This window comes from Gopherus flavomarginatus, chromosome 1 (assembly GCF_025201925.1).
Source record: "Gopherus flavomarginatus isolate rGopFla2 chromosome 1, rGopFla2.mat.asm, whole genome shotgun sequence".
Classification (NCBI taxonomy): Eukaryota; Metazoa; Chordata; order Testudines; family Testudinidae; genus Gopherus; species Gopherus flavomarginatus.
Window position 1 is genome coordinate 250,368,571 of NC_066617.1, and position 12,995 is coordinate 250,381,565.

The window sequence follows — 12,995 nt, forward strand, 5'->3', positions numbered from 1 at the left end:
AATCATCAGCTAGTGATGGGGGGAGGAGCATTACAGCCTCATCTGGCAAAGACAAGGAGAAGTTTGCTGGAGAGGTAGCTTCCCATTCAAGACTTTCCTCCTTTTCCTCAAGTTTCCTCCTCCTCTGGTTCAGTGGCTCTGGACAGTGACACTGCAGAAGACCATCAGGCAGACTCTTTCTGAGAGACATTAAATGCCTGTGAAGTTTGGGATTTGTACGTTGCTCAAGGAATCCAATACAGCCATGGGGAGGGGAAGATGAGTGGTGGGAGTGCCCAAGGCGGCCCATACCATGATCACTTTTAGTTCGATGGACTTGAGGAAGACCCTTGTATTGTGATGATGGACCATGATGAGAGACCAGGGAAATGACATCCCCCTGGTCACTGTCAGACTTGTTACCGAGTAAGGGGGGCACTGGCTGGGGTATTGGTGGTATAGAGCCTTGTGCTGAGTGCGATTCCTGGTGCCAGGATGTGCTCGATAGCAGGATCCTGGCACTAAATAATGGGGATTGTGATTCTTTCCCAACTGTCAGGTCTCTAGGGTACTGGAACTCTTACGGTACCATCGGCTCACTTGGTACTGTGGAGGAGTGTCCATGGTATGTTGTCCGTATCGATGGTTGTGAAGGTGCAGAGTGTTCCCTAGATGGGAGCTTTGTCTCACCCAACCGAAGGTTTTTTCAGTGCTGCTCCTTTAGAGGCGGTAGAGTGTTTGTCTTTGTCCTTAGAGGGCACTACCACAACCTCAGAGCTTGAGCTCCGGGTGCGTGTAGGTGGTGCAGCAGAGCTCGTAGCAGAAGCACCCTGACGTTTCTGGGTACCGTGGTTCAGAGCAGCCAGTACCAACGTGGCCACACTGGGGAACCCCTCTGACCGGCCAATGACTCAGTTTGGGGGCTTTGAGCCCTTTCTCTTTAGACTTTATGGGAGGAATCTGCTGGTCTTTCTGTGACTCTAACCCCTTTGAAGTTGAAGGCTCCAGGGATGATCCAGGGTCAACACCTGGAGGCTGAAGTGTCTTCTCATAAGGAGGAGTTTTAATTTCAGCTCCCTTTTCTTGCAAGACCTTGGCTTTAACTAGGGGCAGAGGGAGCACTTCTGAGGGATATGTGACTCTCCCAGACATCCAGAGGCAACTCTAGAACAGGGGTCGGCAACCTCTGGCACGCGGCTTGCCAGGATAAGCGCCCTGGTAGGCTGGGCCAGTTTGCTTATCTGCTAAATAGGCAGGTTCAGTGGACCGCGGCTCCCACTGGCCGCGGCTCCCACTGGCCGCGGTTCGCCGTCCCAGGCTCCAGTGGGAGCCGCGGTCCGCTGAACCTGCCAATGTGGCAGATAAACAAACTGGTCCGGCCCACCAGGCTGCTTACTCTGGCGAGCCGGGGGGCCAGAGGTTGCCAACCCCTGCTCTAGAAGCTGGGCATTCCCCATGGGAGGGAGGTATCACCTTCAGGCAATGAGGAATGCAGAAGAAAGTTCTTCTTTCCTCTCTTCTTTTATTCCCCCCTCCCTCGCCTTTTTTTTTTTTTTTTTAAACTGAAAGAACGTAGAGAGTCTTCTAAAGACCCCTGGGGCAGGAAACATAAGCTAAAGTTCTTTTCTTATCCCAAGGGGATAAAATGGAAACATTAACTACTAAGGAGAACAAAAGAAACAAAAACAACTACTACGTATACTAAGGACACAGATAAGGAAGGGACAACTGCTGGCTCCTTCAGTGCTAGACAGCCTTGAGGCAGACCACCAGGGAGGGAGAGTGCACGGGCAGGCTGAATGGACATTGCTACCTAAAATCTCCAATTAGAGGCACAGCGGCACAGATAAACCTATAGTGGAGCACCAACAGGGACACTACTTGAAGAAATTCAGTAGATAAGATTTTCCTTGACACGCATGGGAGCCTAAGTGGTCAATTTCTACACAATTTCAGCATTCACTTTTCTCTTTTATGATTGCAGCTCTAAACTTCCAAGTGAACTTCTTAAGTCTAAAGCAGCTGCAGTACTTTTGCTGAGGATCACCGCCAAAGTTGTCTATACTCCTTGGCAAGCTGCACCTAAATTCAATGGTTTTACTTAAGGATCCCCCGCTTCACAGTTCAGATCAAATTACCTTATGCAGCATTTAGTAGCATTTCATTTAATATTATGAAATTAAATGAAAAACTCCCAACACTGATGCAAGAAAGTTTGAGAAATAAAGCACTCAAGAGTCAGCAAATTACAAAAGCTCCCAGACCTTGGCCATGAGGCCCCTACCCATTTCTTTTCCTGATTTCCAAGTGAAAAGTAACACATTAAGGCTTACTTAATATTAAATTTAATTTGTACCATAAATTATGCATGATATGCAATGTGATCAAATTAGAATTTTGGTAGAAACATGGGTTCAAAGTTTCAAACTCTAGGTGCTGAAGTTAGGTTCCGAGGGATTGCCTAAACAAACATTTAGGTGCAAGTCTGTCACGCACAAGTCTGCCATGCAATAAGTGCCTATGTAGACTCTGTCATGCACTAGAAGTTCCCTACTGTGCTTTAAGGCAGTGGCTCTCAACCCTTCCAGACTACTGTACCCCTTGCAAGAGTCTGATTTGTCTTGCATAGCTGGAAGCTTCACATTACTTAAAAACTACTTGCTTACAAAATCAGACAAAGATTAAAAAAAAAAAAAGTGTCACAGCATACTATACTGAAAAATTGCTTACTTTCTCATTTTTACCATATAATTATAAAATAAAACAATTGGAATATAAATATTGTACTTACATTTCAGTGTACAGTATATAGAGCAGTATAAACAAGTCGTCTGTATGAAATTTTAGTTTTTACTGACTTCACTAGTGCTTTTTATGTAGTCTGTTGTAAAACTAGGCAAATCTCTATGTACCACCTAGAAGTCCTCTGCATACACCCAGGGGTACGTGTATCCTTGGTTGAGAACCACTGTTTTAAAATGGGAGTAGATTAAGTGTTTGTGTAGACAAACCCCTAGATTGTTGTTTTGATTCTAAAATCAATGAGAAAGGCAGAGGCTCCCTCCCTCTCCAATCTGGCATTTGGTTTAAGAACCTGAATATGGATACTGAGTCTAACTTTAGGCATCCAGGTATGAAAATGTTGACCTCAATTTTTATAATTTTCATACATATTTAATTTCTCAATCTTACCATTACACTAACTTCCTTTCTGAAGGTAATGATTATTTTAACATTGTTATAGTTAATAAAAGATTTTAAAAATGCAGTATTTTAAAAGATATAAATTGGTTAAAAATCTGCACTAGGATAGTCTAGATATGGTATTATGCATTGCCACATGGGTAACCAGAATTTGAATTTCAGTCCGGTAAATCATTCCCGGGAACAGAATGTTAGGATGAGGATGATGGATTGTCAATATGACTGCTATGATTGTGGCTGTAATAGAGTGATGTCTTTAAAAAACAAAAGAACAACAACAACAACGATTAAATGAGGGCATTCGGAATATCCATGGGAAACAAGGAGGATCTTCTGCTGTGGGAGAAAGTCTTTCAAATATAATATTTAATCCTCCAAAACATAAGAGTTTTAGTTTACCTGAGTAAACCTTATACCATAGTTGATCTCAGCTGAAACAGATTTTCTTTCCTTTTCTGTTCGAACAGGTCTGTCATCCAAACCACGACAGAATCTGTAGAGCATCTGTCCTGTTTTTGGACCAAATTCCTTCTGGAGTTTTGACATAGTAAGATATTGTAGGTCTCCACAGGTTTTAATTCCCAAAGATGCCAACTTGGATTCCATTGACCTACCAACTCCTAACAAGAGAATAAGTAATTTTGATCTGTTAAAAGTCTATACCATCCAGACAAAGTTCATTATTTTTAAAGCACTACCATTCTCTTTTAATCTTGAAATGCCTGGTATCCAGTTCAAATTTTAAGGACGATTGGTGGAAAAAGCACATTGGACGCATTACAATTGACCAGCAAATTTTATATTATGTACAGTATTTGTTTAGTCTGACTGAATTTTAGTTAAGGGCCTCATTTTGCAGTTACTGCTGTCTATGCTTGTTCCAGTGTAAAGACTTGCTAACCTGTGCATGCAGGACATTGCTTTTAACTTGCAGCCCCCTGGATAATGACTCTGTCTTCTATACTTTGTACAACAACTGAGCAAAAGGTCAGTATTAAGACTGTAGACTGATTAATACACTTTATCAATTCAAAATAGTTCAAAAACAAAACAAGTCAGATATATTTGCAACTGTACACAAGTGTTTGCACCTAAAAGGAAACCAGTAAAAATTCTAGCTGTTTTCAATTCCTACTTGGTTGGAAACATGTTATTTCAGAGAGGAAAAATGGCTCAAAATATGAGTGAGGTGAGTTACGAAGCATCTGAAAATTTTAAGTATCCTAGTGTGTTAATTTTTAGTGAAATTACTGATTTATAAAAAAGTAATAATTGACAAAGTAATCAGAACTTATGCATTTACACTACTATAAATGGCTAAAGTTAGAATATTCTCACAATCAGATTCCATCTTTTAGGATCTCCATTTTACAATTTAAATGATGTACTGACACTGAAAACATTACGGAAAACACTAAATGCAAGTGACATCAGAAAATTTTAAAGGACTTTTAAATTAAGCATACTACATTATACTATAGAAAATTAAATGTAATTAGACAAAAATGGATAGATAGGACAGGTTAGATGAAGAGGCCACACTGAAAAAAGTTATGTATCAAGAAAAAAAATAAAAAAAATAAATAGGCAATCTATAGTGAGCCATAGTCAGAAGTGAAATTGACAAATTAAGTATTAATCTAGTTTTAGCATTGTATATTGAGGAACCAGGGCCACCTGGGGCGCAGGGGAGGGGGCAAGTGGGGCAAGAGTTTTTCGGGGCCCCTGGAGCGGGGTCCTTCACTTGCTCCGGGGGCCCCAGAAAACTCTCGCGGGGCCTGGGCCCCCAGAGATTCTTCCGCTATGGGTCTTGGGTGGTGGGGGGTCCTTCCGCCCCAGGGAATTACCACTGAAGCAGGACCTGCCACCAAAGTCGGGTCACACTTCAGCAGCAGGGGCCCCCCACCATGGGTCTTCGGGGCACTTCAGCGGCAGGTCCCAGAGTGGAAGGACCTCCCGCCGCCGAATTACCGCCGAATCGGGGGCCCCCCGCCGCCAAAGACCCCAGGCCCCCTGAATCCTCTGGGCGACCCTGTGAGGAACACATGGATAATGATGCTATTTTCAAATATTTTATACGTCTATTACAATATCTTTCTGTTTTGTTTCCTTATATGAAATAAATCTACATTAGCGTTGGAACACATTCCTAAAACAGATGTGCATACAGTTTGAGCAAGATTAAGTACCCATTTACGCTCTGTATTTCAGTTATCCTTTATTAATTTCAGGGTCTTACCTTTCAAACTGTGTCAGGTGCATACACTATAAAGGTAACGTGCTATCCTGTTACATACAAGAAAGCACTTTGGCTTACAATTGCATAAATACAGTTGCCACAATTGAGTAAATTTCTACTATTCTTCCATGACACAATCCACACAGATTCCTGTACCTCAAGTTTAGTGCTACACTAAACAATTAGAGACCTTTATATACAATAATTCAATGAAAAACAATGTTGTCAGTCCTACTTCTATGTCCATTATGGCTAGACAGTGTACACAGAAGTGTTAAGGTGTTTTAGTCCTATTGTCGTTTCCTTTTCCACTGTATTCTCCACACACTATTCCATTTTGCATTGGGTAATTTCAAGGAATACTTCCTTCTTTCAACTCAAGGATGCCCAATTTTCCAGTGTCTCCTCTTCTACACTCCACTCACTGACTTTTTACTTCTCCACCTTCCTTGTTCTTCTCTAACCCTTCTCTTACTGGGAATTTCCTAATACCAACAAGTTTTAAGAAAACCATCCATCTTTTTACTCCTTTTCCTCTCCCATTTTTCATTCATGTCTCTTCATCCTTGTTAACTCCCTTTTTCTGGTACTTTTCCAAACTTCAAAATTCTGCCAGTGCATACCCGCTTCTAAAAAAAATATTCCTGACACCACCTGCAATACGATTTTCAACCATTCATAACAGAGCCAACTAACCAGTTGGGCAAGCACACTATACTAAAACTTTTTCGTTACATTCCTAACAGGAACTACCCATGTAGTCATGTACTCAGCATGAATTCTGCTGGAGATGTCACACCCACAAATTAGCAGTGCAAAAATATTCAGGCTGCCTGAAATACTAAACTGAGCCCATCCCTTGCCAACTCACCATACTGTATGGCTTTGTAAGGTCTTCAATAAGGAATTTATTCTTAAAGAAGATACAAAGAAAAAATGTAAAATGACAAGAGAAATGAGAAGGAGCACTCCAGTATTCAGCAGATAATCCTAAACATGAAATATCTTCATTTTGCAGATTAGATAACCTTAAATAATGGCCAACTTCTTTTACGTGAAATTTGGGAAAATAATTTGACCCTTGATTGACGGGACACCATTTTGCAGCATATAGCAAATTCTAACGTCAGCCTGAAGCATCCCTGTAAAAGGAGGACATCAATAATTCAATTAAAAAATGTACCTGGAAGATTGCTAACTAGCTGACCTCTAATAAAATCATCCACTTCCTCAGGTTTTAAGTGATACTGTCCATCTGGTTTTGCTTTGCGAGTTGCCATTCTGGCCAGCAGAATATTGGAGCCTGAAAAAGTGAAAAAATAATTAAAGGATGCCTATGCTGATTTCTGCCATCACAAATAGCATTTTATTAGTCAGAGGATGAGGAGAAAGGTGCAGAGAGGTATAGCCACATTTTAATCTCTCTCCAAATACTGCTTTGGATTTTTTGTTTAGTATTTACTTGTTCCTGCAGTCCATGCTTCCATTTTCGCAATTGGTAGGATCTGAGGGAAAAGGGTTATTTTTGCAACGCTAACTTGTACTTGCTAAATTATAATAAAAAATACCCACTACAAAATACTGTAAGTCTCCAGTGAATGTTCTATACATGTAGAAATAGACACAGGAGCTATCAAAATTGTTAAAAAGTAAAATTACAGCATCTTTGTAGACTGAAGCTCATGAGACACAAGTGACTCTTTAATTCGTCTCCTGCGGTTCTTTGCAGCACACGCTATTAAAACAGTGATTTAATTATTTATCAACCAATCAGGATGCTTTTAATATGTAATTAACCAACGGTAGGTGATAAAAAAAAATGTTGTCAGTTATTTTGCTGTGAGAATTATATAATATATGAAACAATGAATTCTCACTACTGTGGCTCTTTTGGATAATGGTGTTCACTAATTTGGCCCCTGAGGTCTGACTATCACTGCTGTAGATCATTCTAAAAAAAGATGTTGCACTCAACTTAAGTATATAATAAACTGTCTATCATACTAAAAAGTAAATTATATGATAGAAATGGGTATTTCTCAGCCCCGTTACCTGCTAAAAAAGAATAAAATTCCATTAATTTCACCATTAGAATGCCCAATAAAATCAGAATTAGGGGGAAATTTGGCATACTTTCCGAATTTTTTTCTGCTTACAGGTTTCTTCATGTCCAACCAGCTACCACTCCAATAAGGTGCATTAGCATGTCTCATTCTGTGATATCATTGCTACCAAAAAGAACCTGCTGTAGCATAGGGCAAACTACAAAAGGTTAGGCAAATGCCACCATTTACAATGTGTTGTTCTCGGTCTCTCCTGTCCCCCAAGGGTTATATTATTTAACATCTTTTTGGTAAATAATGATGGTAATGCAGACATCATGGGCATCATGCTAGGAATTATAATTTATGACACAATCAATAAAGGATTCCATGTCCAATATTTCTTTTTCCTTTGGTGTCCCATCCTCTGCCTGTAATATGTCACTTCAGATTTCCACCATTCTACCTCTCTTAGGTATATGGCTCCCATTACTGTAGTATCTAAGTGACTCACAATCTTTACTCTATGTATCCTCACAGCATTATGTGAAGTGGGAAATACTACTATACTCATTTTACAAGATGGGGAACTGAAGCACAGAAAAACTAAGGCCTAGTCTACATACATTCTGAGGTTTAAATTTAATTGGCTTAGATAAAATGGCTTAGTTAAGTCAGTGAAAGCTCTGTCTGCATGGATGCTCTTATTTCAATCTAACTTAAATCTGTTCCCAACTGACTTAAACAAAACAAAAAACAAAAAAAAAGAAGACACTTATATATCAGAGATAAGAGCATTCAAACACACCTATATCAGAAATAAGAGTGTCCAACATAGGAGTTTGCACAGCTTGAGCTATATAATCAGTTTAAATTCACACTTCGATTATATTGCTGCAATCTTCCCAAAGAGACAATGCCAAAATTACTTGCTCAAGGTCTCAAAGTATGTGGCAGAGTAAAGGACTGAACCCTAGTCTCTTTCAAGTCACAGGTTTGTGTCTTAGCCATTGGGCCACATGTCCTTTGTTCCAATCATTTTATCCTGGTCTAAGTTTGAAGTCTTTGTACTGTTTCCCATCATATGAAGTTTTTGAAAACCACTGGATACACAGTAATTGCAGACTGGTCTCTTTTTAAAAGAATTTGATATATATTTATTACTGGAACAAACATTTGACTGGAGGAATTTGGTTCTTTCAACCAATACAAAACTGAAATCAAAGTATAAAGGTATGCTCAGAAATTGTATTATTTTAAAACAAAGAATAAGCACATTAAATAAAGCTATAAACGGTTCCAAATATGTCTCAAGGCAAGGCATGACAAACAGGAATCTGGAGAATTTTATTTAAAGTTAATAACAACGAGTAAGAGATAATGGGAGAAGTTTACCTCCAAAGAGCTACAATAATGGATTTCAACTTAAATCTGAAGTGAATTTTAATTGTCTCAAAATATTTATTCCCAGATTCTCATTTTGATAATATGATTATGAACAGAGAGAAAGGGGGAGAGAGAGGGAGACAAAGAAAAAGAAAAAGCAAGCATGGAAAATTTTCAAAAGATGTGAATTCATATACTGTACCTCCTACAAAACTGACTACCTCTACTTTTAGTGAACATGTTTCATGACCTATACCAAGTCATGCCACCCTACAGCCCTTGATTATTTTTCCTTTTTATACAGGATGGTGACTGAATAGGTTTTATCCTGCTTTCATCTGTCAATCTTAATATTTATTTTAAAATGAACACAAAGTGTCCCAGAAGTGAAATTATACCACACCGTCAGTACTAAAAAGGGAGCTGGTAGCAACCCCTAAAGTTAGGTTGCTTAACATTTTCCATCAAGGAATTTTTTTTTAATACGTTTATTTTAATGGCAATGTTTTGTGTATTTCATGAAAACTGACCATTTTAGAAGTCCCTTATGTAATTTTGATATACCCAAGGACGGCAAGTGACACTTGTAAATAAATACGAAATAAAGTACTAACCCATCCCAACAGAGGCAGCACATTTAGTCTGGTCTTTGATTTCGGTGCGGATAGCACTTGCAAATTCATCAGGAGTCAGTCTGGTCTCTGCAAGGATTTCAGTGATATCTACTAGCGCTTCATCACAACTGACTGCTTCGATGTTATGAGTATAGCTAACAACACAAAGTAAAGGAGGTGAAACAGCAGCAACAGCTCACCATCTGTTAAAACAAATATGTAGCAAGTAAAGTCTTCCTTTTGTGGTGGTATTTCCCTAATTTTTTATTCTCTTTATCCCACACAACTTAGTTAAGCATTTAAAAATATTAATATAGCAAGTTATGGCAGCACTACTGTCTAGGACTAATTTCAGTATGCATCATGCTTTTAAAAGATTAGTTGGAGAAGGAAAGTTAAATATTTTATTCTTCACCTAAAAAATAACTGACTCCTTTTCGCCCCCACACACACAGTCAAATGAAATAAAGAAATAAAATTTTCTTTAAATTTATTCCACAAAAATTCAGTTCTTGAAAATATGTGCCTAAAGAAATGTTGGTGTCTTGGAAGGACAGCAGCACATACCAAACTTTCTAACTGAAAGCCACAGTCTTCTCCTACTGAAGTCAGTGGAAGTTTTAACACTGACTTTAACAGGAGTCAGACATTGATCATTTTGCAGGATTTGACCTCAAGATACAGAGCAGCACAGGAGAAAATCTCACTCTAAGCTGACTACCCTCCATTATCCAGTCAAGATAAAAAGTTACTATAAAAGTAAGATCTGAGATGGGAATGGTTTGGAAGGGGGTGGTGAGGGAGAGGAATGGGGATAACAGACCATGAAGATGAAAATCCTGGATCACATAATGGCATTTGGGAATGTGGCAACTGAAAACATGCTTGATCGCTGCCAAAGATTATACAAATACATAATGCACTTTACCTGGCCAGTGTCTCATACACTGTCTGTGTAACTTCTTTGTATGCACGGAAGTCATATGGAACTGCTTGAAGTCTTGGACATAGCTGTTTTGCTTGGCCAAAAAACATTCCATTCTTTACCCCAACTTGTCTGAAAACAAGTAAAAACAAGTAAGTTACATAGATCTGCCCTTTGCAAAAAAAAAAGAAAAAAAAAGTCACAAAATTTCAGATATGTACAAGATGAAATGTTTGTACAGCACTACCTAGCATAATGAGTTTCCAGCCCATACCCAGGGCTCCTAGATGCCACAGTAATACAGATACACACTAATAATAATATCCATACTTTCCCATACCACTACTCCAGACAAAGAACAGATATACAGTTTTCTGCACCCATGTAAATAGTCTAATTGATGCAAAAAGTGACTTGCACGACAGTAATTAAATTCAATAATTGTAAGATTTTGTGCTATGTGTCTCAAACAAGGAACAAAAGCTGGACTATTGGGAATATACACAATAACTTATTTTAAAATTAAATATATATGTATTTTAGACAGGGCTTGCCATCTCCTGATCCGAGCTATGACAGAACATGCACTATGCACAACAGTACAACTCTGCTAGAGCATGGAGAAGGAAGGTGGATCAATGTGGTTTATTTTATTATAATGGCACAATTTTGTAAAGTTATACATTGAACTATAAAATAAATTAAATCTTTGCAAAACCAAGCCATACAAAGAAAAAAAAAGCAGCTCATGTGCCCTAAAATACTCTATCCATGGTTCCATGGTGATAATAAATGCAAAGCATTATTTGCACTACAAACCAACTAGGGATGTTGATTACTCGCAGTTAACTCATGCAATTAACTCAAAAAAATTAATCGTGATTAATTGCACAGTTAAACAATAGAATATCAATTTAAAATTTATTAAATATTTTTGGATGTTTTCTACGTTTTCAAATATACTGATTTCAATTACAACACAGAATACAAAGTGCACAGTGCTCCTTTTATATTAATTTTTATTACAAATATTTGCACTGTAAAAATTCACCTTATACAAGTACTGTTGTGCAATCTCTTTCTCATGAAAATGTAACTTCCAAACGTAGATTTTTTTTGTTACATAACTGTATTCAAAAACAAAACAATGTAAAACTTCAGCGCATACAAGTCCACTCAGTCCGACTTCTTGTTCAGCCAACCACTAAGACAAATAAGTTTGTTTACATTTCTGGGAGATAATGCTGCCTGCTTCTTATTTACGTCACCTGAAAGCGAGAACAGGCATTTTTGTAGCCAGCATTGCAAGGTATTTACATGCCAAATATGCTAAACATTCGTATGCCCCTTCATGCTTCAGTCACCATTTCAGAGGACATGCTTCCATGCTGATGATGCTCATTTAATGCCTTTATTTATTTATTTATTTTTTAAGATTTGTGACTGAACTCCTTAGGGGAGAACTGTATGTCCCCTGCTCTATTTTAACTGCATTCTGCCACACATTTCATGTTTTAGCAGTCTCGGATGAGGACCCTGCACGTTGTTTGTTTTAAGAACACTTTCACTGCAGATTTGACAAAACATAAAGGTGGTACCAATGTGAGATTTCTAAAGATAGCTACAGCACCTGACCCATGATTTAAGAATCTGAAGTGCCTTCCAATCGTTGGATCATTATCGAGCAGAACTGGTCATTGGCATGAATGCATGTCCTCTGGAATGGTGGTTGAAGCATGAAGGGAAATACGATTTTTTAGCACATATGGCACGTAAATAGCTTGCAACGCCAGCTACAACAGGGCCATGCAAACGCATGTTCTCACTTTCAGGTGACGTTGAAAACAAGAAGCGAGCAGCATTATCTTCTGCAAATGTAAACCAACTTGTTTGTCTGCGTGACTGGCTGAACAAGAAGCAGGACAGAGTGGACAGGTGGGCTCTAAAGTTTTGCATTGTTTTATTTTTGAATGCTTTTTTTGTACATAATTCTACATTTGTGAGTTCAGCTTTCAGGATAAAGAGATTGCTCTACCGTACATGTATTAGGTTAATTGAAAAATACTATTTCTTTTTTTTTTTACAGTGCAAATATTTGTAATAAAATTAATATAAAGTGAGTACTGTACACTTTCTGTTGTGTTGTAACTGAAATCAATATATTAGAAAATGTAGAAAATATCCAAAAATATTTAAATAAATGGTATTCTATTACTATTTAACAGTGTGATTAATCTGGATTAATTTTTTTAATCACTTGATAGCCCTAAAATCAATTATACATCTTTGGGACTATAACTAAAGCAAGTTATTGTAGACACTGGATGTTCTCCTCTTCACTAGGCTATCTGTGGAATTCAGCACAAAATTTGTGGGAAAAGTACCATTAGATTTAGTGATCATAAGTGATCAGGATTTTAATTTTATGCCTCATCTGAGCCTGACCTCCAATAGTACAACGTTCCTAATGCCATGAAAAAACACTGGTTCAGTTTCAGAGAGAAGGATGTCACCTATTAAACCAACAATATCACTGTGTATGGAACCTCGGATTTTCTTTAGTGGCGTTGGCCCAACTGAAATATGCTTAACTAGTGAGAACTGAT

The 12,995-nt window shown here is 38.3% G+C and overlaps 1 protein-coding gene across 9 annotated transcripts in view; it reads right to left on the bottom strand.

The window, feature by feature from the left end:
* The window catches only part of REV1 (REV1 DNA directed polymerase), a 121,815-nt gene that overhangs the window by 53,021 nt on the left and 55,799 nt on the right, over positions 1-12,995 (bottom strand). For all 9 annotated transcript variants that reach the window (XM_050921595.1, XM_050921604.1, XM_050921575.1 and 6 more), the window contains 4 exons: positions 10,393-10,521; positions 9,465-9,619; positions 6,606-6,725; positions 3,583-3,803 (listed from right to left, as the gene is read on the bottom strand). In XM_050921595.1, coding sequence (XP_050777552.1) covers positions 3,583-3,803; positions 6,606-6,725; positions 9,465-9,619; positions 10,393-10,521 — 625 coding nt within the window. The remainder of the gene's footprint in view (positions 1-3,582; positions 3,804-6,605; positions 6,726-9,464; positions 9,620-10,392; positions 10,522-12,995) is intronic.